Genomic DNA, 27,630 nt, shown 5'->3' with positions numbered 1-27,630 from the left:
TCAATTGTGTTCACTCCTTCCTCCTGTAACGTAATGCCAGATTCCACCATATAAAGTCCTCAGTGCTTGGTCCCTGAGTGGTGTCATGTCCACCTCTACTGTAAATTTCATGCAATGTGTTTTCATGCCACAATGTTCATTGTCTATATTGAGGTTCTCAAGATCCTCCCACAGTCTACTGTGGAACAGGTTTGGAATGCAGAGGCACTATTCAGTGAAGCACGCAACAGTAGAAATGTGTTTGTGTTAGGAGCTTGTTGTGGGGCAAAAAAGGGAGTTTATTCTCTGGAGATATAACTCATCCAAGTATCATTTCTCCCCCACTTTTTTGCAATTTGCCAATTCTGCCTTGTAGTGGATGAATTAATTAATTAATTAATTCTCTACAGCCATCCACCTCAACCAATAATTTTGGGTGCTTTACAATTCCAAATTATTCCAAATTATTGGTGGCTTAATTAATACCACTGGCCTTTTGTTATTTTAGCCGCTATAAATGTACGTAGCATCATCTGGAAGCTGATAATCAATTAAATAGTCTGTTTTGCTTGTTGTGGTACTGAAACATTTATTTGTTTTCTTGCAGTCTTAAGAGCTATCTTCTGATGGCCTTCTCCAGGTGAATTTGAGTCTCTTCTGAAGCTCAAAAAAGATGATTATTCTCACATTACATACTTTCCAGAGATGGCCCTGCCCTCTGAGCAGGGTTGGTTCTAAATTACCTTGCTGCCGCTTTGCTTCCTCCCATGCCACATAGCTGTGCCTCATGGTTATACATGTGTCAAGCACCCAAACACTTGCACAGAAGCAAAAAAACAAAATAATTTTGAAAAAAAAGCTGTAAACAAGATGGTGACCGCATGCACGGTGTTGGAAACTCAGCTTTTGTGCATGCTCAGAACAAAAAAATATCTAAACAAAATTTAAACAAAATTCAAACATTTTTTTTAAAAAAGATGGCGACACTGATCTGTGATGTCAGTGTGTCATCACCAGCAGGACACTACTGGTTCAGGCAAACCAGCCTGAACCCACCTCTGCCTCCGCCTTTGGCTAATATCGGAAAGTATATTTGGAGGATCAATTGTTTGGATTCATCTCATTCAATTGTTTGGATTCATCTCATTCTTTGTGAAGCCAAGTAAGGTTTAACTCTCGTTTTCTCTCTCTGCTTTGCATTTGCTCAGGTAATCAAGCAACTCATGAAGAAGGAATTCACCCTGGAGTTCTCTCGCGACAGGAAGTCTATGTCTGTTTATTGTTCTCCAGCCAAAGCTTCCAGGGCTGCTGTTGGTAACAAAATGTTTATCAAGGTTGGTAGTACTCTTCTCTGTGGCCTGTGTCAGTGACCCACAAGGGGAAATAGGAATTCACTCTCTGTCTCTATTCCAATTAATTTTTTTCTAGTTGACTTTTCCAAAGGTAACCTTTGACTTAACAACAATCAGTTTAATGGCGTTTCAAAGTTGTTATTATCATTATCATTATCATTATCATTATCAATATAATTATCATTATCATTATCATTATCATTATTATTATCGAAGCAAGTTAGAGCAATGTTAAAAAAGTCTGCAAAGACTTAGGACTTTGCAGAGAGAAACAATGAAAGGTCCTGCAAGGCATCTTTCCAAGGCTACTGCTTGGACAGGGGAGAGGGGAGGGATTGGGGTAGCGAAAATGGAGCTCTACCCCAGAGCACCCAATTTGCACTGAAAGACGTTGAAAGAAAATGCAGAGCATCCTGCATAAGCCACACCCACAGTGTGGTAGTAAAAATTTTGGTAGCCCTGCACTGCTGCAAGGTAAGAGCTGGGAAAATTGTTAGCAGCTAATTCGGGCTGAAAAAAAAAAGCTTAGAAAAAAGCTACATTCAGAGTATAAGACACAACCAAATTTTTAGCCTCTTTTTGGGAGAAAAAGGTGCATTTTATACTCTGAAAAATATGGTAGTCACATTGCTTTCTGTTCTATCTACTTTTTCCACAAGTGACAATGCTTGTTGTATCTTCATAGGGTGCTCCCGAGGGTGTGATTGATCGTTGCAACTATGTCCGTGTGGGCACCACACGAGTTCCCCTCACTGCCAATGTTAGGGACCATATATTGGGAGTCATCAAGGAATGGGGCACAGGACGGGATACTCTCCGTTGCTTGGCATTGGCCACTCGTGACACCCCACCAAAGAGAGAAGATATGATCTTAGAAGATGCCACCAAATTTATTGAGTATGAGGTAAAGTAAGGCTAACCACCAGCAGTAGATTATTAATGAAAGCTATAGGACTGGGGTATCCAACCTTGGCAACTTTAAGACTTGTGGATTTCAATTCCCGGAAAGGAAGTCCACAATTCGTAAAGTCACCAAGGTAGGATGCAACATTTTTACGATATTCTGAATACTGTTTACCTTGAAGATTATATATGCATTTTAGCCTAAATTACTTTATTGTCTTAAAATATAGCCACTGGGCTTTATATTTTATACTGCCCCAAAATGCTGTTTAATTTATTTTCTTGTTTTCTTACAAAGAGATTCCTCCCCTGGAAGCTGACCTGAAAGTTTTCGAAAGATAGCCAAAACTCCTAGGTCACCTTCCAAGGGGAGACATCTCTCATGAAAGAAATGATGAAACTGAATTAAACAGTATTTTCAGGGCAGTATCAAATGTAAAGTTCAGTAAACACATGTTAAGATAATATAGCATGGATTATCATCAAATGTTTCTCATGTGCAAGTGTGCATAAAGAGAAATGCATGCTTTGCAGGTGGAAAAAAACCATTTTGATTTACTTTAGCTTGATTATGGAGTGTGGGAATGACTTGTATCCCTGATCTTTAAAGTTACACCAAAGTCCTGGTGGCAAAAATGGAAGGCAATTGCTTTATATTTACTCACACAAGAGCAATTCCTTCATCTCAACCTCTGCTTTCTTGATAATACTGAAGGACAATAGGCTACTCCATATGTTGGATATATAAGCAATGTGCTGAAGCAACTGTATATTAAACCATGGGTGTATTTAAACATAGTTTACTGAATAAATCACCATTGCCTAGTTCATGCAAGCCACTGAACCATATATCCTGTTTTTGAAGTCATGCTAGGTGATATAAGGCACCAATATAAAAATTAGCATTGACATTTTGTTTCAAAACATTCTATGAAGAATAAAGTAGAACCCAGCGTTTGTACTTCGAACTTTTAAAATATTCCTTCTTTATCTCTTATTAATTCTTCCCTATTTACTTTTTTTATTTCTTGACCAAGAAACTTGAGTTAGCACATAAAACTCTTCCCCCTCCTGTATGCACAAGTGAGCTGTAACTTAGGTTAGTCTGGGAGAAGCTCCCTATCATCACAAACTTTGAGGAAATTTTAATCCAATTCTCCCCTCAAGCAACCATATTATAATAGATCTATTCAATGAAAGTTTTATTTATTCATTATTTTAAAAATTTCTCCACATTTGAGGCAACTCAATAGCTTACAAATGACAACATTAAAAAAAGTCAGTACCATAAATAACAAAGTTGTTATGTGTCACCACTTGGTTACAAAAATCCATGTTTTTGTAACTCTTTGAAAAGATGATCAGAGATTTCATCTTGTACCTTTTTTTATCTTAATTGCAAACATTCCCGTCTTTGACATGGTTTAAACCTGCTATAAAGACCAGATGGAGGTTATCTAGTGAAAGGATGTCTGGGCTAGTAGATTCCACAGGCCGGCTTGTAATCTTTTTTTCTGACCTTCACAGAATGACTTGACCTTTGTGGGCTGCGTAGGAATGTTGGATCCTCCCCGCAAAGAAGTCTCAGGATCCATTGAACTGTGCCGTGAAGCTGGTATCCGTGTCATCATGATTACTGGTGACAACAAAGGTACCGCTATTGCCATCTGTCGCCGCATTGGAATCTTCCATGAAAATGAAGACGTGACCAGTAGGGCCTACACTGGCCGGGAATTTGATGACTTGCCCTCTGGTGAGCAACGGGAAGCCTGCAAAAGAGCTTGCTGCTTTGCACGGGTTGAGCCCACGCACAAGTCAAAGATTGTGGAGTTCCTGCAGAGCTTCGATGAGATTACTGCCATGGTGAGTAGATGGGAATAGAAGTGGGCAGGGAAGGAGTGGTGTGGTGGGCTAGAGGTGGAGCTCTCGTCTCACAACCAGGGGACTGATCCTAGGTACTAGAGGCATATATTTATGTTTCTGGGCAAAATGAGAATATATCTGCTGAATATCTTTTGTTTTGTAGATAGGCTGGTCCAGTCTTTCTTGGGCACAAAGTATCTGCTGAGAGGAGGGAGCTGGGGCTCTCAGTTTCTGTCTCCCTTAAGATTTTTATTTATCTTATAGGGGAAATATTTTATCCTGCCTTTTTAAGATATTTCATTCTTCTAGGAACAGGGTAGCTTCCCATCTCACTTAAGATCTTTTTAATGTCCTCTTTTCTGTTCTTTTTTGAAATGGAGGACCACCTAGTGATTCAATCATAATAATTAATAATAATTTACCCCTCATCCAAGAGGATTGTTGAGTTTTGGAACCTGGAGGTTTTCCAATATTTCTTTCTTTCTATCTCAGTTAACTCTCTATCTCCTTCCTCTCTCTTTCTGTCTCCTGATAGACCGGTGATGGTGTCAATGATGCCCCGGCTCTGAAGAAAGCCGAAATCGGAATCGCCATGGGCTCTGGCACTGCAGTTGCCAAGACTGCCTCTGAAATGGTGTTGGCAGATGATAACTTCTCTACTATTGTGGCTGCGGTGGAGGAAGGCCGGGCCATCTACAACAACATGAAACAATTCATTCGCTACCTCATCTCCTCTAACGTGGGTGAGGTCGTCTGGTAAGGGGCTTCGCACGCTATCATCTGATCAGCTTCAAAGCTAAACCATGTTGACTGGAAAATGGTTTTGAGGAGGGACAAATCAATACTGAGTAACTATGGTGGAAAGATCTGTTCCTTCTGATATCACATGTCCCTATCTTCCAGAGATGCTTTGATCTCATGTGTGTCTTTTTTTTCCTGCATCTCCCCATCCCAGTATCTTCCTTACTGCTGCCCTTGGTCTCCCTGAAGCCTTGATCCCTGTACAACTGCTGTGGGTGAACTTGGTGACAGATGGGCTTCCAGCCACTGCCTTGGGTTTTAACCCCCCTGATTTGGACATCATGAACAGGCCACCACGCAGCCCCAAGGAGCCCCTGATTAGCGGTTGGCTCTTCTTCCGCTACATGGCCATTGGAAGTAGGTGCTCTCCTCCCATAGCTGATGTCTTGGTCTAGCTTTAGGCCTATATCATATATTTTGGCCCTATATTTTAACTGTGAATTCAAGTCTGTACTAAGTCTGTCTTGTCTTATACGACCTAACAATAATCTCAGCTCAGCAATCTGTATCATCCTAGGCAAGCACAAATCTTCTGCATCTTTATTCTTCAGTCAGTTGCATGTTGCTCATACTTATTATTACATGTTTGCAAACAGAGCCATTAGGCTAGGGCAGCTAGCATGATTGGCTCAGGGATTCTGGGAGCTGAAGTCCACAAGTCATAGAAAAGCCAACTTTACCTACACCTGGGCTAGGGCAAAATATGCATTCACTAGATAAATAATAGCAATAGCACTTGGATTTGTATCCAAGGGGTTTTACAGAACTCTCTAAGTAGTTTATAGAGTCAGCATATTGACTCCAGCAATCTGGGTCCTCATTTCACCAATCTTGGAAGGAGGGAAGGCTGAGTCAGTGAGGATCGAACTCCTGGAAGTGAGTTGAATTAGCCTGCACTACTGCATTCTAACCACTGTGCCATCATGGCGCAAGGAAGAAACCAAAGCAGCTCTTTAATTCTAGTTTCTCAGCAATCATCCTTGACAAGATATTCTTTTCTGTTGTCACTGGCTTTTTCTTTGCTCACGATAATTTTCCCTTTTTGTTTTGCCTACAGTATACGTCGGAGCAGCCACTGTTGGGGCTGCTGCCTGGTGGTTCATCTATGCTGAGGATGGACCCGGAGTGACTTACCATCAATTGGTGAGTTTTGCGCACTCTAAGTTGTGGGAGACAAGTATCATATGAGGAATGAAGGATTTTTAAATTCAGAAATGCCCTGTTCAATCTTAATCTCGCTTCCCCCCACTCTTTTCTTCTTCTCCTAGTCCCATTTCATGCAATGTACAGAAGACCACCCTCACTTTGAAGGCTTTGACTGTGAGATCTTTGAGTCCTCTGTCCCCATGACCATGGCTTTGTCCGTCTTGGTCACCATTGAGATGTGCAATGCACTCAACAGGTAAAATGGGGGATGATGAAGGCCATGGCTTCATTCATGCGGGACTGCCTTGCACATCTTCACTAGTATTTCTCCATGCATTTGTTTTCACCTTGTGCAAATCTTATGCTTTCTCCAGCTTTCCAAATTGTGCAGGATGATGAAGAAGGACAAATTAAGGTTCTCTGTGAAGCTTATTCATAGTCCATGCCAACAACAACAACAAAAAAAGAGAATATTAGAGATTCAGCTTTAATTCATCTTTTTAGTAATGTGCAAAAACTCATATTTGGAGTTAACTTACATTTCATGCAAAACACCAGAGAATAATTTTTATAGCATTATAGGGAACCAAGGAATATCTGAAGAATAGCATTGTAAGTCAGCTACATCTCATTTATTGTGGACGTGTCTTCACAAGGTCTGTGACAATTGGCCCATATCAACTCAGCACGGCCAACTCACTGTAGGTAACCTGCCATGGCCAACTCACTCAACGGAGCCAACTCACCTCAGGACAAGGGTTACACTAATATTAAAGAAATAGTGGAATAGAATCATTAAAGAAAGGATGCAAAAGGAGGGACAGAATGAAATGTCAATGACAAAAATGAAATATATGTATATATATATTAAATAATTAAATAAAATTGTTAAATTATCCTACAGTGAGTTATCCCACACTGAGTTGGCTATGGCAAGTTGTCCCTTTCTGGTCTTCACAATAAAAGAAGGGCAGCTTGCTGAAGCATGCCAAGATTAATTAGCACAAAAACAGTGTTTCCTAGTTATGGCAGCAGAACTATTGCCAAACTCTAAAGACAAGTATCATTAATTTAAAACATCTACTTATTTGCATAATTAATTTATGTTTTAGTGTTCAGAAGGGAGGGCAAAGAACAAGTGCTTACAATCACTGGCTCTCCCATTCTGATCATACGTTTTAAAATCTTAAGTTTTTATGTTCCTATCTTAAAGGCGTTGATTTAAAACGAAGTCTGAGATTAATTGAATTTTGCATCCAAATTCCAATACTGTGTACTCACTTTGTCGTAATTCTCAAATGCACCAGGGGTGGGACCTTCCAAGCAGAACTGAGATATCTATCTAATGCAGTGTTTCCCAACCTTGGCAGCTTGAAGATATTTGGACTTCAACTCCCAGAATTCCCCAGCCAGCATTCGCTGGCTGGGGAATTCTGGGAGTTGAAGTCCAGATATCTTCAAGTTGCCAAGGTTGGGAAACACTGATCTAATGAGCCCTTTGCTCAAAGGAAAGTTGCTCAATTCACATATATTTTGATTTTTTTTGGAGGACTAGTCGCTATATATTTGCACTGAATGATTATTTAAGACTGGAAGCTCTCGTTTCAAAAACAGAGTGGAAATCCTAACTTTGATTTAATTTCCCATTACTTTCTGCTATATAGCCTATCAGAGAACCAGTCCTTGGTACGGATGCCTCCCTGGGTTAACTTCTGGCTTCTGGGATCTATCTGCCTCTCCATGTCTCTGCATTTTGTCATCCTTTACGTTGATCCCCTGCCTGTAAGTAATAGTGACCATATTTTTGATCAATGAGGGCTGGGGGATTTTACTTTAGAATTCAAAAGTATAAAGCGGGCCATGGAGTCTGAAGAGGCACAAATAAAGCAACTTTTCTTCAGCCCTTTAAAACAACTGTATCATTTCCAGGATCATAGTGGCACTTAAAACATGACCAACACGCCCAGCTGTTTTAGGGAATAGCAGCTGGGTTCATTCCTGCTGGTGAACCTTTTTTGCCTTCAAATCCGAGGCATGGCATAGTCCAAATGGCTAGAGGACTGCACTCCCACTTTTTGCTGAATTTTACAGAAATCAAGAAAAAGAAAAAATACTTCAGAATGCATGGCAGTATGTCCCTTTCCCCCAAATAATTCAAACAGCTGATCTATTGTACTTCTAGCTGGAGAAATCTTTTCCAGGCTTCTTCAGCTGTTTCAGAAACTGATTCTGGCTCCTTCTTCATGTGTGCATATGCACTGCCACCTCTGCTTGCTGGGAAAAATAACAGGTGAAGCAGCTATGCATGCATGTACACTCACATAGAAATTTCTAAAAGAGAGGTCTTCAAACTTGGCAACTTTAAGACTTGTGGACAGCTGTGGGATTCTGAGAGTTGAAGTCCACAAGTCTTAAAGTTGCCAAATTCAGGGACCCCTGATCTAAGAGTAGCTTCTGAAAGCAGCAGAGTCAATCTAGAAGAAACAGCTACTTTAATGGCTTGAAAAGAGATGCTTCAGGCGTTCTCCAATTCATTCCAGAATTCCTTCATCAAAGGATTTTTAACTCTTGCTTGCTGGCAAAAACAAGTGCCATTTATTACATTTTTAATCAGGATTCAATCAATTATATCTAATGTACCCTGTGCATTTACATTATTTTAGTACTAAAGTACTAAGTAGTAGAAAAGTAGAAGAAAATAAACATTTCTCTGTTGATGTCTGCATTGTTGTTACTTGTGCTTTCCAGATGATCTTCAAACTGACACACTTGGACTTGCATCACTGGCTTGTGGTGTTGAAGATATCCTTACCTGTCATCTTTCTGGATGAATGTCTCAAATTCGTTGCCCGGAACTATCTGGAGCGTAAGCCTCCCTAACATACCTTATCTTCCCAGTCCTTTGCCTTTTCCTTCTTACTGGAAGTGGATTTCCCAGAGGGAATCCATGAAAACAAAACCATCAAGTTGGAGAGAAATAGGGTGCCCCTTCCCTTCTGATCTTCCTCTTCATAATTATTTCTTGCCTTCCTCTGGTATTTCCTCGGTTAGCCTAGAATTCCCATCTATAACTTTAAATATAGGTGGCAGGCCAAAGTCTCTAACTCAAACAATGGCTTCAGCCTGTCTATTGGGATACTGACAATAGGATTTGATCCTTGGTCACTAGGGTTCCTTCCTGGTGAACTCCATGGAGCATATCTAGACGCATCTGATACCAGTTCCAAGGAATGTACAATTCTGATAAAGGCGATGGCAGAGCCTCTTTTATAAAATGATAGAGTTGGCCCCGTAACCTTGGTTTCATTTTTTTTAGCTCTGAAGATAAAATAGATCTGTTGCACCAAAAAAAGCACAAAAGTAGATGGAAACTGTCTGAGTTTCTATTGGAGATTCTCAATTATCCATCTGGTCATGGTTGTCCCCAAAGTGCTTTTTCAAAGGCAACGTCAGTTCTGAACTGAAGAAGCTTTTTGGATGAGAAGCAAAATATCTTCAAGGAAAAATAAAGTCCAGTTGCCTTTTGAAAAAGCACCTCTGGGAGTTCTGTGTAATAAAGTATAACAAAAGAGAGAATAAATAGTTGTTTGCTTATTTTAGAGAGTTTCCCCTCCTTTATGGGTTGCTAATCATTCATTCATTCATTTTACTTATTCATTCTATCCAGACTAATAATATTCTCCTTTTCTTGTGAACTTCCTTCCTAATCTCTGTTAACTCTGGCTTCTTTTATCCTTTCCATCCTGTAGCATAAACTCCTTCCCCCTCTATTCTTCTGTATCCTGTCTCCCAGGTATCTTAACTGTACAACCCTCAACTGCATGCCTTGTTTGTTCTCTGGCAATTCCTTTATATCTGTCTGTTGATCTATGCAGAAAAATAGGCAATATCTGTGCGAAGCTGGGAAGAATGTTTCTTTCTTTTCTTTTTTCTTTTTGCTTGGACAGTCTGTTTGCTGCAAATGACATTGTCCAGTATCCAGCTACATAGGGGGAGAAAAAATGCTTCTTAGGAAGAGACAGAAAATCCTTCCCTGAAAGAGAATTATTCCAAGAAATTCCATGCCCACAGAGCAAGCTGAATTGCCAAAGGGTTCAAATTGAGCATTTTTAAGGTGGTGGGACTAACATGTCTGCCAAGGAATCTTTGTATATCTACTTAGAAAGCTTCAAATATTTCCGAGAATATAAAACCATGTCTAATCCACAGAATAGGTTGATCTAGCTAGCCTTAATGACTATACCTTACAGTAGACATAGATAAAGTGAATATAGGACTAATCAAAAAGTGTATCCTTCTCTTCCTTCGCCTTATGCTTCATCACATGAAAAATATATAATATTGAATAGTGATGATGCGAGAAGGAGAAGGAAAGGTACAATAATACGCTAATCTGTTTTGCTGATTGCTTTCTATTTCAATTCATTGAAATGCTGGGAATGGTACCTTGGTTTATATGCCAAGGTACACAAATAAGCAAAATTACAATACCAAACTTTTCTTAGAAGATTTATTTATTTATTTATTACAGTATTTAGATTTGTATGCTGCCCCTCTCCGCAGACTCGGGGCGGCTCACAACAAAGTGAAAACAATTTACAACAAATCTAAATTACTATTTAAAAATATTTAAATATTTAAGATTGCCAAAACAGTGTATCTGTAATGTTGGTATAGAAAGTAGGGGAAATTATTTTGACAGAGCTAAGCAAGATTTATTATTAGGGAAAACAGGGTGAAACCAGAGGTGAAATCCATTTTTTTTACTACCTGTTCTGTAGGCGTGGCTTGGTGGGTGTGGTTAGGTGGGCGTGATAGGAGAAGGATACTGCAAAATCTCAATTCCCTCCGTACTCCTTGTGGAAGGATATTGCAAATTCTCCATTCCCACCCCACTCTGGGTCTAGCCAGAGGTGATATTTGCTAGTTCTCCAAACTACTCAAAATTTCTGCTACCGGTTCTCCAGAACCTGTCAGAACCTGCTGGATTTCACCCCTAGGTAAATCATATTTTATGTTCACAAAAGGCATATTCAGAAGCGGGTTAGACAGACCCTTCTTTAATTCACTGAACTGTAAGAAAATAAAGTACAGTACAAGACAATCAGATTTGGGAGGTAGACTCGATCCAGAAGTCTGCTCCACAGAAAGGGGGGGGGGATACTTTTATTAAGTTTGGCTATAATAACAGAATCACCCTGGTGATGGATCTTGTGTATTTCTGTCAAAGACATTTCTCGTACTCTCTACAGTTGTTATAGGAAAGACAGATGATTAGAAAGGGCCTGATTTTCAATATTATGTCATTTGTAAACATAAAATATGCTCTACCCTTTTTTGCCCTAGTAATGGATTTTGCATGTTTCTGTCAAAATTATTTCTCCTACTTTCTATACCAACATAATAGGATAAAAAGGAGCATTTTTTTAACAAAATGAAAACCGTCCCTTAGATAAATGGCCATCACCGCCTCTTATGACTTCTGCAGTTCCTATGTTGCAGAGGAAGCTAAGTAAGGGAAACAAATTATTGCTTAGAAAAACTTGCCCAAGTTTATTGAACCCATCCTTTGAGGAACATCTTAGAAATTTCTAAAGAATCATAGGGTGGTTTAGGGTTCAGTTTTGAAACCACTGAATCATTCATAAGATCCTTTAAAAGAAAAAGATGCGGTAACTTTCAATGCAAACCATTTTACACATTCTAAATTGTACTTTGATTAGTCATACCTTTTCTTATATTGTACCTTTCCTGGCCATTCTTAGCCTTTGGTGCCCTTTCAAAGATGCTTCTGATTTCACTATGTTGGGCTCAATGAGAAAATAGTCTCAGACTGACCACTGTTTACAGAGGTGACTTTTCTGCTTTCCACAGCCTTCTTGACTGTGCCTAACTGTGCCTTTATTGCTCTTGTGTCATGCTTAGGCAAATGTCTGATTTAAGTCATTGTTTGGCCATACATTTGCTGGACAGCATAGGGGGTGATGCGCACCTTCTGTGGGCCTGCTGCTTTTGGTGTTGTCAGATTCTACTGAGAGGTGGGTGAGGATGCTTGGGCAAAGCTGTAGAGAAAATGAGTTGGGTTGGGTGAGCTTTTCTGTGCTGGGGTTAGCATGTATGAAACCAGGGCAGTGATCATCCGTTGATTTTTCTAGGGCTCCCAGGCACCTCATTTTTCATAGATTGCAAGTTCCACTCAGTGTGTAAAATTAGGTCTTAATCAGTAAAGTTATTTGGGGCTAAATTATAATGTAATAATCTATCTATCTATCTATCTATCTATCTATCTATCTATCTATCTATCTATCCATTTCTATCTATCGTCTATCGATATCTATTTAGCTATCTATCAATATCTATCTATCTATCTATCTATCTATCTATCTACCTACCTACCTACCTACCTACCTACCTACCTCTATATCCATTTCTATCCATATCTATCCATCTCTCTCTCTCTCTCTTTCTCCATTTCCATCTCTCCATTTCTCTTTCTGTCTCTATCTCCATATCCACCCATGCATCCATCCATCACATACCTCTCCGATCAGAAGATCTCAGCAATACCCAGCATAATCCATAATAATATACCAGAATATTATATAAATAATTAGCAAAATTTAAATCAACACCACTTCTGAAACAATGTACAAAAATATTGTTCCACGTGATAACAGCACCCAATTTAAACTATGAAAAATCCTCAAAAGCTTTATTTTTATTAATATCTGGAAATTACCATAATTCATGTCAGGAGAAGTCTTCATCTCTAGGAGAAATATATTTTATAGTTTGTCTCATTTTCTAAGCATAACATTGGGCACAGCATTATGGATTTCCTTTTAATTAGTCTCTCCGGTGTTAAGGCAACACGTGGGCCAGTTTTCTCCAACTTAGTGGATATTGATAATATTTCAATGTATTTATTTAAACAATTCACTAGATTCCATGATGGTAATAATAATCAGAAATAGAAGGTGTTAAGTACACCATGGGCCATTTTTAAATTGTATAGAAAATGAGAATTAAAAATATACACAAGTCATAAACATTTCTCAAAAAGATTGGGCAGGAAAGAAAGTGCTCTAAGGAAGGAATTCATAAAGTGCACTTTAAAAACTACCCTCAACAAATATAGAGGAGTGCACATTCTTGCTAGGGTTTATTGTGATGGTTGGAAGAGGAAGAGAACTCAAAATAGTGGAGAATGAACCCATGGAATTTGGCATGCCTTCTCCAACTAGAAGGGAGTGGCTTTCCCCAACAGATGAAGAAAACACATATGGCTACTAGATTATGAGATTATATGTCTGATAACCAGCTGAAGGCACAAAGACTTGTAGAGATAGAGGGGAAAGCATCAGAAACAATAATAGCTAGTATAATTAATAATTTGCCAGAATGCCACTTGCTATTGGAAAAGTGAGGAGAACCCCATTTAGGCCTCTAGCATTCCAACCACAGACCAATTTTTTGCAGGAAGTACTTCTAGGTTAGTTGTCTTGCTTGCAGTATATGTGAGGAGGGGGTGATGTCTTCATATCTTCATTCTTTGCTTTTTATTCTTTACTTTCTTCCTCCCTTTTTACAGACAATGTAGAAGGAAAGAAGTGAACACTTGAGTCGTCATGGAAATAACCCCGTCGTTCCCCCCCAACCGTCAAGATCAGCCCATTTCCCAAACCCCACTGTTTTGTCTTCGGCCCCGCCTCTGCTTCTTCTGCCCCTCTGTTATTTAATAGTGTCTCTCTCCCCCTTTGACCCCCTCTGCTAGTTGGACTGCTAGTGTGGGCCACAGTGCTGGCATGCCCTGCCACATTCCCTGCCAGCTGCTTCTCTACCCAACCCATAGACCTCACCAGCGACTCGGCTTCTGTACATTTTGAGCCACCTGCCCGTCCTTGCCTTTGCACACGCAAGCTCACGCGCGCACACATGCACACAAATACCGTCCCAAGTGCTTTCCGCATTAGTGACCACACTACGTTCGTTTCCCCCCTCCCTCCCTCCCTCCTCCCCTCTCTCTTCTCATGAATAGACCCCACCACCTCCTAGCCCAGGACTGGATTTTTTAATGCACACATAAAAAAAGAAGGAAACATTTTGTTAGGAAAAACAAACAAATGAAACTCCTCAACTTAGAGGAAATGAAACGATTCTCCTAGCTGCTTATTTATTGATATTAAAGAATAAACTCTTAACTGTATTAAAGATTTCTGGCTTTTCTTTTATTGTTGTGGGTCATCGGGGAATGGACTGAAAACTGTTCTAATACAGTCTACAGGTAGTTCTCAACTTATTACCGCAATTGAACCCAAAACTTCTATTGCTTAGCAAGACAGTTTTGCCTCATTTTATGATATCTATCTATCTGTCTGTCTTTCTGTCTGTCTGTCTGTCTACATTTATATGCTGCCCATCTCCTCGCAGACTTAGGGTGGTGAACAACAATGAAAAATATAATGCAATATAACAAAAAAGAAACAAAAGTTAAAACTCCATGATAAAAAAAAAACATCCATCAATCAATTAGGCTGGAGCAAGATGTCAGTGCTCAATGGCCTTCCCAGGCCTAACAGCAAAGCCAGGTTTTTAGGACCTTTCGGAAGGCCAGAAGAGTGGGGGAGGGGTTTAAGAATCTCTGGGGGAAGATAGTTCCAGAGTGCCGGAGCCACCACAGAGAAGGCCTCCCTGTGGCCTCACTAGCCAGCATTGTTTGGCTGACAGGACCCAGAGGAGGCTGACTCTTGTTACAGTTGCTAAGTGAATCACTGAAGCTGTTAAGTTAATAAACATGATCGTTAAGTGAATTTGGCCTCCCCATCGACATTGCTCGCAATAAGGTTGCAAAAAGGGATCACATGAGAATGGGACCCTGCACACATCATAAATATGAATCAGTTGGTGTTTGTAATTTTGATCACATGACTAAGGATGCTGCAAGGCTCATTAGTGTAAAAATAATTCATAAATCACTTATGACAAATGATTATAAGTCTAGGGACTACCTGTATGTGGAACTACTAATCTGAACTGGCTGGGATGACATTTTAAGTGAACAAAACAATTTATTTAACATGACCCATGGGATACATCAGAATTGATTGGGCTTGCGTGGCATGCATATACACATCCACAAGAACCCTCCAAATATCTCAATTTCATAAACTCTCTAGTTAAACACAGTCATTGTCAAAGTTCCATGCTGGCCGGAAAATTTTAGAAGCTAAAATCCAAATATAAGGAATTAGTTGAAAAATTCTGAACTAGACGGTAGCCAGGGAAAATTGTCTGTAAAATCTAATAAATAATAATAATAATAATAATAATAATAATAATAATAATAATAATAATAATAATAAAATAGCAACCCTAAGCCATAAATCATAAACAAAACCCAAGCAAACTACATCATAACAAAGTATATTATGTAAATTAGCCCACTATAGTACAATAAGCAGTGTATATTTCCCCCTCTGTAAAATTCTGCATTTTTGATTGCACAGGACGCAGACATTCAATGTTTTCTTCACCTACAAAGGTATTATCTTAACATTTGTAACCATAGTTGTCATGAAAGTGCTTGTTTTCACTATGGTTTGTTTGACTCTTATTTTGAAAGTAATGTAACCTTTAACCGCCACCCAATAGCTGATCAAACATCTGGGAAAAAGCAAGAAAAGAATTTGCCACTTTATCATTCCTCTTCCTAAATAGACCAGGCAAAGAGATTTCTCTGGAGCTGGTGCCATTGCCAAATTGGCTCTCCCATGCAAAAAAGAAAGAAAGAAAAAGCTGTTAATTGTTTATTTTTTATGAGACAGATTGAAACTATAATATTCAGTTAGAAAATGCAAATCACACTATATGGGCAGAAACAAATCTGCTCTGCCAGCAGCAAAATGGGTATTTCCAGATAAAAAAGATTCTTAGCATTATCACTCAAGAAAGACTTCCAAAAACAGGAAGTCCTAGTGAGAGGCTTCTCAAGTACAAATAAGAAGACATGCTGTATATGCCTCCTTTGAGAGCAGGCCAAATGGAATCATAGATGGAATAATAGCAGTTCCATAATGCAGAATACTTATGGTGGGTAACTGCAGTCTAGACAACGCAGTTGCAAAATCGACAAAGTAATCCTTGAGCACAGACTGTAATTCATCTGAAAAGCACAAGACTGGAACAACTGTTGATAAGATCACACTTGGAATATTCTGTCCAGTTTTGCTCAACATGATATATAAAAAATGTCACGACTCTGGAAAGAGTTCAGAGAAGAGCAACAAAAGTGATTAAAAACAAAAACACACAAAGAATGTTTGCAGGAATTTGGTATGTGTAGTTTAATGAAAAGAAGGATTAGGAGTGACATGATAGTACTGTTCTAAATACTATTGCCTGCCAGCAGAACTCACCTCCGACAGCTTTTGCGGTGAGGAGAAGGCAACACAGAGGCCTCAATGTTCGGGCGGCTTTTGTTGGGTATTTTAATTACTATTAATATTATTAATATTAGCAGAGTTCAGCCTGCTTAATTTGCAATGGATTCAGCATGACAAGAAATTAATTGTGTGGCTTAGAATCCCATTTATTAGCAATGAATGATCACTCCTTCATAAAGATGAAATAAACTGCAATCTTTACTTACAATTCTGTTGATGTATGTATCTACAGAATGCAGGCATAAATGCTTATATTCCAGTACATATTAATAACTTCTATATGCTTCCATGTGTGAGGATGCCTTCGGATTGATCTCACATGTGTCCTCAGCTGAGGATAATGGAGAACACAGGAGGTAGAAGGAGGTGGAAAGAAGGGTCATCAGGGCCAAAAGAGGATCAGAAGGGAGGAGCATCTACTTTGCAGAAGTTTATATAGTCTGTAGAGTACCTGCCCCTTTTGGTCATCAAAAGGTGACACGCTGGTCAGTTAATTGCTGCCTGACCATAGAGATGTGTTTATAAGACAGTGCAAGCATGCAGTAGAGTGGTGAAACCCAACAGCTTTCTTCTGAGGTGGGCGGTCTTGTGAGTGCTCGCAAGATTGCCCACAATGCCTGGCGCGAACGTGCGCCCAAGGGGCTGCTGGGAGAGGTGGGCCCAGCGAGGGGTTTTTAAGCCCTCCCCACTCACTGATCCTTCCTTTTCCCATTGGCCAGGAGTTGAAGACCCTCCCTCTTTTCAGTGTGATTAAAGTGGTTGCCCATGGGTCCGAGTAGGGATTTGTTGTGGTTTGGCATCATTATGGCAAGACTGTTTTTTTGTCTACTCCACATTGCGGAAAAAGGATGGTAATGGTTAGGGGGGGGGGTGCTTTTCTTTAGTTTACTTCTGTTTATAATTGGCTTTTGTAATTTGGTCACTTTGGCAAGTAGGGGCAGAAAAGGGGCATTAGCAGCAACTGTGTGATCTCCTTTTGGGCACCATTTGGATGGTGATAGGCTACCCCTCGCCAAGACCTCCGGGCAGATTACGCCTGAGTAATGGAGTGGGGATGCCTTTGAGGCTTGCTGGCCAGAGACTGGGGCTGAGCCTTCCCACATGGCAAAGCTGGCGTAGCAAAGGGGCAAGAGAACGGTGGGGACAATCCCCTTGCCCTGCAACGAACTTTCCCATTAGTTTGCCCATTAGTTGCAAAGAAATGTTATTGAAAGGGAATTTCCGCCCCTTTGGCTTCATCTCTGCAGGTGTTTTGTGTTATTTAATCAAATTAATAAAGTGACCCATATAACCCACAGCTCTTGTCCGTGTGTCATTCTGTCTTCGCCGCAAAAGAGTGTCAACTCCCAAAATGATTCTAGCTAAAGCATATATTTTCTTGTTTCGTTTATCAGTTGCCATATTTATGGGATGGAGCTGGGCTTATGAAATGTAGACTGTTTTCTTCCAATGTGCCAGATATAACAACAATAAGGCTCCTGAGAACCAAGGTCAGATCAACGTGCCCTAGTAATAGCAGGAGGTAGTGCTGAGAAGTTAATCATCGACTTGTTTGGCTAACATAACCTGTGACACAAGAGGCGATGGTATCTATTCTTTAATTATACCAAAAATGCGGGAATTATTCAGTGTTGCTTTCACATCTGACCATGTGTTTGTGTAAGGTCTTGCCTCTCCTATCTCCTCAAGAAAACAGAACTCTTGAAACAGGCATTATTTCAAAACGAAACTTTTATTGAGAGAAAGTCAGGGGGGGGGTGCTGCCTGGACTGGGGAGATGCAGTAGGGTAGTGAAAATGAGCTCCACCCCAGAGCACCCAATTTGCACCAAAAGATGTTGAAAAAAAATGTGGTGCATTCTCTTTGGGCAACCTCTACGTTCTTCCTGAAAGTGTTTAAAAAACCCCAAAGCTGGCGATTCGGCTACAAACAAAAGTGTCAAGGTTTGTAAGTGCTACAAACAAAAGTATAAGGAGATAAGATCTGGAATTCATTCTATGCAATCTCCCTCCCCCTCCTTTCCAAATGGCTATAATATTCTCTAGATCATGTTGTGGTTCAGCCTGAGGCTGCTCAGGGACCAGCTGTGTCTCTGCTGGCTCCATGCCCGGAGGAGGATGACAGCGAAGAGGAGGGGACTGAGCAGTCAGACGGGGGAGGGGACAGCCAGAAATGGGATGAGGATGAACAGCATGAGAGCCCCGGGGGGGGGGGGGCTCTCCCCAGCCAGTAGCTTGGAATCATTAGGGGATGATGCACAAGCTGTCATTGACATGCGACAGAGACGTTCAGAGCAAAGAAAGGAGCAGTTAAAGAAATATTATCACCATTGAATTAGAAATAGCTGGGTTTGGGTGTGGTCCTCATCAGCAGGGTTTAAAAGGCAGGCAAGCCCTTGAAGCCATGTGGAGTGTTATCAATTGGAGTTACGGTGTCCTGCTTTGTTCTCGGCATCTCTGTTCCTGGCTTGTGGCCCAGCAGTTTGGAAGACCCGTGGGAGGTGTAGGTCTGCTATCTAAAGCCTCGGCTTGGCAGCAAGAATCCTGTATTGCTGCATGGACTTTTGCCTTCGTGGATATATCTGAAGATACAGCATTTTCCTGTTTGTAAGGACATTTTCTGTTACCTGTGTTTTTCTTGAATTTTATAAACTGCCTTTGCCTTTTACCGGTGTGTTTGGCTTCTCTTTTTGGGTTGGTATTGGCTTCCGGAGTGACCCAGACAGAACAGATCAGATGTCTTCCTAACTGGCTGGAGAATTCTGGGAGTTGAAATGCACAAGTCTTAAAGTTGCCAAGTTTGGGGACCCCGCTCTAGAAAATAAAATGAATAATGCTTGAAACCTAATGTTTTGGCAGAAACATTGATTTTGTTTGGTAATCTGCAAGACTGTTATGTGGAATGGAGCATTTTGGGAGGTTCACTTTGATTGTTGCCTTTGAGTAAGTGATTATTTTGTGAGTGGCTATTTTAATCATGAAGGCACCTTTCTGACAATGCTCAAAATGTGCTTTCAAAATTCTAAGTGAGAGGTTTCTGTCATTTCACTTTTCTATGGCAGTTCATTTCTAGGATGTGGGTGAATTCAATGACCTGCTTGTTTTGAGTCCATTGATATGGGTATTGTTTTGAGGTTCTTGGAAAATCCTTGGTCAAATCACACGGTTATCTAGCCACTCCCACCTGGTCACATGGCCGGCAAGCCACTCCTACCCAGTCACATGACCATCAGGCCAGACCCACAAAATAAACCACACCCACAGTATGGTAGTAAAAATTTTGGTAGCTCTTAACCAGTGAAGGGCTACCAAAATTTTTACTACCACACTGTGGGTGTAGCTTATGCAGGACGGCCTGCATTTTCTTTCAACATCTTTCAGTGCAAATTTGGTGTTCTGGGATTGAGCTCCATTTTCACTACCCTACTGCGTTCCTCCCCCCCCCAATCTGGGCAGTAGCCCATCCCTGCCCTTAACTGGAGAAAGTGATAGCAAGACAAAGATGGCAGGATCTGAGGACTCTCATACATAAGAGATAGATACCCCTCCTGTTATGTATCCATGTCAATAGGAATATGTCAATAGGTTATGTAAATATATGTTTGAACTAGCTCATCTACATGCCCTGGCCACGGATTGGCAGAGCCGCGGGTGGGAAAATTGAAACAGCTGTCAAAGCTGCGCCTACAGTAAGAAAGCCCTTTAAAAAGGGAGAGCTGAGCTGCACGCCTTGTCTTTTGCCACAAACTTCAACTAGACTTATTACTTGTTACTTTGTTGCACGGCCCGATTCCTAATAAATAGTGTTGGGTGAACCCAACAAAGTTCGGGTTCGGAGGGTTTGGACGAACTTGGCGGCGGAGTTTGGGTAAGTTCGCCGAACCCAAACCTGAACCCCAACCCCAACACTTCTGGCCCCGCCCTCCCATCTTCCGCCAAAGCAGCCCATGGCCGCCTGTCTCCTTTTATTTCTTACGGAAAAGACTCAGACGCCACAGCCGGACCTTTTCCGTAAGAAATAAAAGGAGACAGGCGGCTGCGGGCTGCCCTGGGCAATGGGTGCAACAGGGGGGAGAGCCGCGCCACCTCCAAGCCCAAAATACCCGCCCCGGTGCACGCAGCAGGATGATTTGATTTGATTTGATTTGATTTGATTTGATTGCTGCCCCTCTCCGAAGACTCGGAGCGGCTCACAACAGCAAAGCACAGTACAAATCCATTTATTAAAAAGAACAATTTAGGTCACTTCCTGCTTTTAACACTATTTCTCCCCCGCATCCACCCACCCATTTCTACCATAGGAGCTTTTTCCACTCTGAGGGTCAACTCCCACAGTTCCTCAGCCAGCCAACCTTGGCCAATTTAAGACTTTGTGGACTTCAACTCCCAGAATTCCTCACTCAGCTTTGCTGAGTCAGAGCCCTCCCCACCTCCATCTCCCGCCCACCGTGGTGTTTGAGCGAATGCCGAACCTGAACACAGGTTCGGGTTCAGTATTCCAAACACCGCAAAGTTCTGCACGGACCTGAACTATGCAAGTTCGGTTTGCCCAACACTACTAATAAAGAAGAATCAGGCAACCACATGTTCTGCAATTATTCAGATCCAACACCTCCCCTCAGTCCGGAGCAGGGCAAGCCAATCCGCAGGTACGGACTTGGTTTCAGAAGCACAAGCTGAAAAGGTGATAAGAATTTGTTCCCAGATGTAGCTTGCTGGAGACAAACAGATGGCGTTCTAACCATTCCTTCCCCTATTACATTCTCAAGAAGGTATATCAAAATTCAATAGAGACATACTACAGGAAGAAAATAGTAATAAAGCAAGAAATACATCTAGGCCCTCCCCACAAGAATATGGGGTGTCCTGGTTGTTCTGGTTTCTGGTAGAAGTTTAGTAATTACAAATAACTCTCATTAAATGCATCATTTCATGAATAAAGCAACTCTGTTTATTTCTCTGCTCTCCTGTATTTCAACACATTCCAGACATCACTCGGTCCCTTATCTCTCTCTTAGCCGCATTTCTCACATTCCTTTTCCTGCTTCACTTAGACAAGATTTAATTCCTAACTACATAGCTTTAAAAAACACAGCAGCACTGACTAAATACAATACAAAATACTTTGGCTTACTTTACCGTGGCGAAAACACATCTATATTTCTTTTCAGCAACGTTGAAACTCCACCCTTCTTCTCCCTGACGTGCCAATTACCTCACTACAATATTTAACCCATCCCTCTCCTTAATATCATCTTCCAGACCTTTGCTCTCTACATTTCTGAATTCTTCTGAATTTAGGGTTAACCCAGCGAGCGTCTGATTCTCCCTCACTAGATCCTGAACTCATAGCCCCATCCTGTGGCTGGCCTCCCACCTGGTCTACTACCTGTAACCCCAGGCTCCCCACTACTTCATAAACACTATCTGAATCCGAGTCCTCAATATCTTCATCATCCTCCAACGGATCAGGAGCATGTACAACACTGGTAGGGTTCTATGGGACCTGACATCATGCTGTTTTGATGTACCCAATAAACAGGATTTTTGAGGGAGCCAAGGCCTCAGAATCTTGAATTGATTAGGAGCATTACTTGGAACCACGACAAAGAGACTTTTATATATAAAAAAAGGGGGTCAATCTGTTCTCCAAAGCACTTGAAGGCAGAACAAAAAGGAATGGATGGAAACGAATCAAGAGAGAATCTACCTAGAAATAAGGAAATGGAGCATCTCCCTTATGAAATCAGGTTGCAACGCCTTGGTCTCTTCAGCCTTGAAAGACGGCGTTTAAGGCGTGACTTGATCGAGGTGTATAAAGTCATGCATGAAAAGGTGGATAGAGAAAAATTATTTTCTCTATCACACAATACTAGGAGAAGGGGGCACTCCCTAAAGCTCATAGGTGAGAAAGTGAGGACAAATAAAGGGAAATATTTCTTCACCCAGAGGGTCCTTGGTTTATGGAATTCACTTGCAGAAGAGGTCATGACAGCTGTCAGCCTTGATAGCTTCAAGGTAGGATTAGATAGATTCATGGATGCCAAGTGTATCGGTGGTTATTGAAACGGATGTCCATGTGCCGCCTCTATGTTGGTTGAGGCAGGCAGGATTCACCTAAGTACCATTTGTTGGGAGTCAGGGGAAAGGGAGGGTGGGCCACTGTGTGACACAGAATGCTGGATTCAATGGGCTTTGGCCTGATTCAGCATGGCTCTTTTTATGTTCTTATGTTCTTAAGGGGAAATTTCCTGCAGAACAATTAATCGTTGGCATAGTTTGCCTTCAGAAGTTGTGGGTGCTCCATCACTAGAAGCTTTTAAGAAGAGACTGGAAAATCAATTGTCTGAAATGGTACAAGGATCTCCTGCTTGAGCAGTGGGTTGGACTAGAAGACCTTGCTTCTACATTTGCTTCTACACATGCACATAAGCTGTTTTTTTAGCAATGCACATGCACACATGTACGGCGCATCAAGGAGCAAACCAGCAGCGAAGAAAACCATGGCCCACCTGTGATCCATGTGTGTGTGTGTGTGTGTAAAAGTAACTTGCAATACAAATATATTCTGACATAATATATTGGATTGTTGGTTTGTTGGTTTGTTTACAGTATACCGTATTAAATTTGTTTGCCACCTATCTCACACAATATAAAATGGTGGTGCTTGTGTGTGACATCACAAAGCACATTTGGGTGACTGCAATTATTTTAAACTGAAATGCTTTTATATTGATCCACAATTATTTTTGTCGTGATCTGCCTTGAGTCTCTCGGGAATTGGGCGGCATAGAAATATGAAAGAAAGAAAGAAAGAAAGAAAGAAAGAAAGAAAGAAAGAAAGAAAGAAAGAAAGAAAGAAAGAAAGATGGTTAGAAACAATACCTATGTATGCAAAAGATTGTTAGTTTTCCAGGTTGGCAAAACCCTGATATTGCTGCCTATTTTGCAGCTCAGCTAAATCTTGGGCTAAAATGTCCTATATAGTGGTTAATTTAAGCATCTGTTGCTGGCTGTTAGAGCTCTGCCCACACATCCATCATTGGCCCCAGCTGCAAAACATTTTTGAAAACCGCAGCAGCCCCTCCCCAAACCATCACCACGAGATGACTGATTAACATTAGCAGCATGCCTGCAAAAAATGCACTGAATTTCCTGGGCCAGAAACAGCCATTATTGCCTGTTAGCTGAAATAAGGCAGTCTGACATGAGTCTTTGGTTGCAATGTGAATGCGAAATGACCAGAAAAAAATGTTTTACAAGTTGGGGTGCTGGAAGCTATTTGGCCAGTGGCTGAAACACCTATCAACATCTGCATATCCAAAGGTGCTCTTTCAAGAGGCAACTGGACTTTCTGATTTTTCTTCGAAGATGTTTCACTTCTCATCCAAGACGTTTCTTCAGTTTTGACTGGATGGTGGGGAATTGAAGGATTCACGGTATTTTTCAGAGTATAAGACACATGTCCTCCTCCCCCAAAAGAGGGTGAAAATTTTGGTGCATCTTATACACCAAATATACCCATCTTTGCCCCAGCATCCCATTTTTGTGAAAAATTTGCCTGTTTTGTTTACAAAAATGGGATGGACAGAAGGTCTAGGAAACCTGCACAGAGCTCATGGGTGTTGGGGAATGGCAAAAATGTCCCAGTTTTTGCAAAAAAAAAAAAAAAAAGGACAATTTTTCTCCCATGTTTTTGCAAAAATCAGGTGGGCAAAGGGCCTGGGAAACCTACAGAGACCTCCTGGGGACTGGGAAAAGCCAAAAATACCCCAATTTTTGTGGGCTGTTTTTGCAAAAACGGGGGCATTTTTGTCACCCCCCAGCACTTAGGAGTTCCCTGCAGGCTTCCCAAAATTTTTGCCCACCCCATTTTTACAAAAAAATGGGCAAAAAACAGTCTCTTTTTTGCAAAAACAGGTGTGTTTTTGTCTTCTAATTACCCCATCTAGCATGACTGGAGGAGGAATTCTGGGAGCTGAAATCCATTAGTCTTAAAGCTGTCAAGTGTGAAGACCCCTGGGTTAGGAGTTAGAGATGCAAGGGTATTCAAACTTGGCAAGTTTAAGAATTGTGGACTTCAACTCCCATTCCTGAGCTAGCACGACTGGAGAAGGAATTCTGTGAGTTGAAGTCCACGTTTGGAGTTTGTAAAAAGTGTACATGGTTGTAAAAGGTATTCTGCTACACTGGTATTTTATTAAATAATATATTACTACACCATTTGGTTCAGAATTATTGTTTCTTTATTTTCTACCTCTAAAATCTAGGTGCGTCTTATACTCCGAAAAATATGATAGGTCATTTGCATTATTTTAGTGAGATGTTGATATTCCTGGAGGCATTTGTAATATGGTGAATGATTTAGCTTTACTAGATAAATGGTCAAAGCAATGGAAATTGCAGTTTAATGTTTCCAAATGTAAAATACTAATGCACTTGGGGAAAAGGAATCCTCAATCTGAGTATTGTATTGGCAGTTCTGTGTTAGCAAAAACTTCAGAAGAGAAGGATTTAGGGGTAGTGATTTCTGACAGTCTCAAAATGGGTGAACAGTGCAGTCAGGTGGTAGGGAAAGCAAGTAAGATGCTTGGCTGCATAGCTAGATGTATAACAAGCAGGAAGAGGGAGATTATGATCCCGCTATATAGAGTGCTGGTGAGACCACATTTGGAATACTGTGTTCAGTTCTGGAGACCTCACCTACAAAAAGATATTGACAAAATTGAACGGATCCAAAGACAGGCTACAAGAATGGTGGAAGGTCTTAAGCATAAAACGTATCAGGAAAGACTTAATGAACTCAATCTGTATAGTCTGGAGGACAGAAGGAAAAGGGGGGACATGATCGAAAAATTTAAACATGTTAAAGGGTTAAATAAGGTCCAGGAGGGAAGTGTTTTTAATAGGAAAGTGAACACAAGAACAAGGGGACACAATCTGAAGTTAGTTGGGGGAAAGATCAAAAGCAACATGAGAAAATATTATTTTACTGAAAGAGTAGTAGATCCTTGGAACAAACTTCCAGCAGACGTGGTAGATAAATCTATATATATACACACCCACTAAAACTCTTATTGTGTATTGGACAAAATAAATAAATAAAATAAATGTGCAGTTTTCCTTTCTGCAGGTGTTAGGACATATAGTGGTGCTATGACCCTATAGAGGTAATTGTCAATTTATGATCATAATTGGGATTAGAATTTCCATTGCTAAGGAAGACAGGTGAGTTATGCCCAATTTTACAACCTTATTTGTCAGAGATGGTAAGCAAATCAATGCAGGTGCTGAGTGAACGAATCCAGCTTTCCTGCTGACTTCTGCTTGTCTAAAGACAAGGGGGTCACGTGACCTCAGGACACACAGCAACGGTCATAAAAATGAAACGGCAGCAAAGTTTTGATCCTCCGATCATCGGGCTGCTGCGAAGGTGCTAAGTGTTAAAAAGGGCCATGTCACTTTATTCAGGGCCGTTGCGACTTTGAACCATCAGTAAATGAACCAATGAGGCCAATGTTTCTATCTCCTGAGTAAGACGGTTATTAACTGAGTTCTGCCTCACTTTACCACCTTTCTTGCCACAGTCATTAAGTGAATCCCTGCAGCTGCTTGAACAACCTCCTGCCTTTTCATCCTCCCTCTCCGAAGCTTCGTCCTCCCTCTACCAAACCCTCACCGATCTCTCCAAAGTTTTACAACTCTGTCTCAGCACTCACAATGATCAGCTCTCATCTCTTTTGACTGCTGGATTCTCCCTTTCAAAATGCGCGGGGGGGGGGCAATCTTCCAGCCCCTGCTTTAAACCCTCTGAGGAGGCTTTTGAGACGCCTTCCCAGCAATCGGGTGGTTGCTATCAGCAGCATTGCTGGCCGTCGCGAGCAGATGCTTGCTTCCCTCGTTGGCGAGCCACCTCCTGCAAGACGGAGCCATGGTGCCCGCACCGGCTCCGCGCTTCGCGTTTTAAGGGGGCAGCTCCAAAACCGGCTTCTTCCTTTTCAGCTACCCGGCGGCCAAGCCTCCCCGCTTTCTCCCCTCCTTCCGGCCTCCCCCCTCTCTCTTGCCTCGCCCCCACTTTCCCTCCCCTGCCCCGGGGGGAGAGATCTGACCACCTCCCACCCTTTCCACCTTCCCTGCGCCTTGCAGGATGGCACCGAGCGGCTCCTTTGTCTGCGGCCGGGCGGGGAGAGACGGAGAGAGAGAGAGAGAGGCGACTCGTTCGGGCCATACAAAAACTGGCGCCTGCCAGCCTTCTCTCTTCGCTTCCCCCTTCTTCGTTCCCCTCCCGGCTGTGGGAGGGAAGGGGATCCCCTGGGAGCTTCGGAAGGGAGTCCCCCCCCCTCACCGGTCGTGTAAGCCCTGGCTCTTTTGTTGTCTTGGTGTGGGCCGCGGTCGGAGAAGCTCCGCAGTGGCAGAGTTTGTCTCAATCGGGGTTGGGGAGTTTTTGGCGGGCGCCGGGCCCCCCATTGGCCCGGGCCCATGACACCACTCCCAGTAATACCCGTCTATCGGCGGCCCTGCCAGCCGTACTTAATAACTATCGTCCAGTCTCCAACCCTCCCTTTATGGGGGGGGGTTGTTGAGAAGGTGGTGGTGCTCCAGCTCCAGCGGTCCTTGGAAGAAGCCGATTATCTAGGTCCCCAGCAATCGGGTTTCAGGCCCAGTTACAGCATGGAAACTGCTTTGGTTGCGTTGATGGATGATCTCTGGTGGGCCCGGAACAGGGGTTTATCCTCTGTCCTGGTGCTTCTTGACCTCTCAGCGGCTTTCGATACCATCGACCATGGTATCCTTCTGCGCCGGCTGGAGGGGTGGGAGTGGGAGGCACTGTTCTTCAGTGGTTCTCCTCCTACCTCTCCGGTCGGTCGCAGTCGGTGTTAGTGGGGGGTCAGAGGTCGACCCCGAGGTCTCTCCCTTGTGGGGTGCCTCAGGGGTCGGTCATCTCCCCCCTGCTATTTAATATCTACATGAAACCGCTGGGTGAGATCATCCAAGGGCATGGGGTGAGGTATCATCAGTACGCTGATGATACCCAGCTTTACATCTCCACCCCATGTCTATGGCGGCCCTGGCCCTCTGGAACCAACTCCTCCCCAAGATTAGAATTGCCCCCACCCTCCTTGCCTTTCGTAAGCTCCTTAAAAC

General features: G+C 41.9%; 1 protein-coding gene across 1 annotated transcript in view; it reads left to right on the top strand.

The window, feature by feature from the left end:
* Positions 1–13,719, top strand: part of LOC139175877 (sarcoplasmic/endoplasmic reticulum calcium ATPase 1) — a 36,296-nt gene extending 22,577 nt beyond the window's left edge. The window contains exons 13-22 of the mRNA XM_070767240.1: positions 1,188–1,313; positions 2,017–2,235; positions 3,762–4,097; positions 4,633–4,853; positions 5,053–5,255; positions 5,956–6,041; positions 6,167–6,300; positions 7,709–7,826; positions 8,793–8,910; positions 13,636–13,719. Of these exons, the coding sequence (XP_070623341.1) occupies positions 1,188–1,313; positions 2,017–2,235; positions 3,762–4,097; positions 4,633–4,853; positions 5,053–5,255; positions 5,956–6,041; positions 6,167–6,300; positions 7,709–7,826; positions 8,793–8,910; positions 13,636–13,658 (1,584 nt within the window). The 3' untranslated portion in view covers positions 13,659–13,719. The remainder of the gene's footprint in view (positions 1–1,187; positions 1,314–2,016; positions 2,236–3,761; positions 4,098–4,632; positions 4,854–5,052; positions 5,256–5,955; positions 6,042–6,166; positions 6,301–7,708; positions 7,827–8,792; positions 8,911–13,635) is intronic.
* Positions 13,720–27,630: the final 13,911 nt, after the last annotated feature.

The sequence above is a fragment of the Erythrolamprus reginae genome, chromosome Z (genome assembly GCF_031021105.1).
Source record: "Erythrolamprus reginae isolate rEryReg1 chromosome Z, rEryReg1.hap1, whole genome shotgun sequence".
Classification (NCBI taxonomy): Eukaryota; Metazoa; Chordata; class Lepidosauria; order Squamata; family Dipsadidae; genus Erythrolamprus; species Erythrolamprus reginae.
The sequence above is the reverse complement of the archived record's forward strand: the minus strand, read 5'-3'. Positions and strand labels throughout refer to the sequence as shown.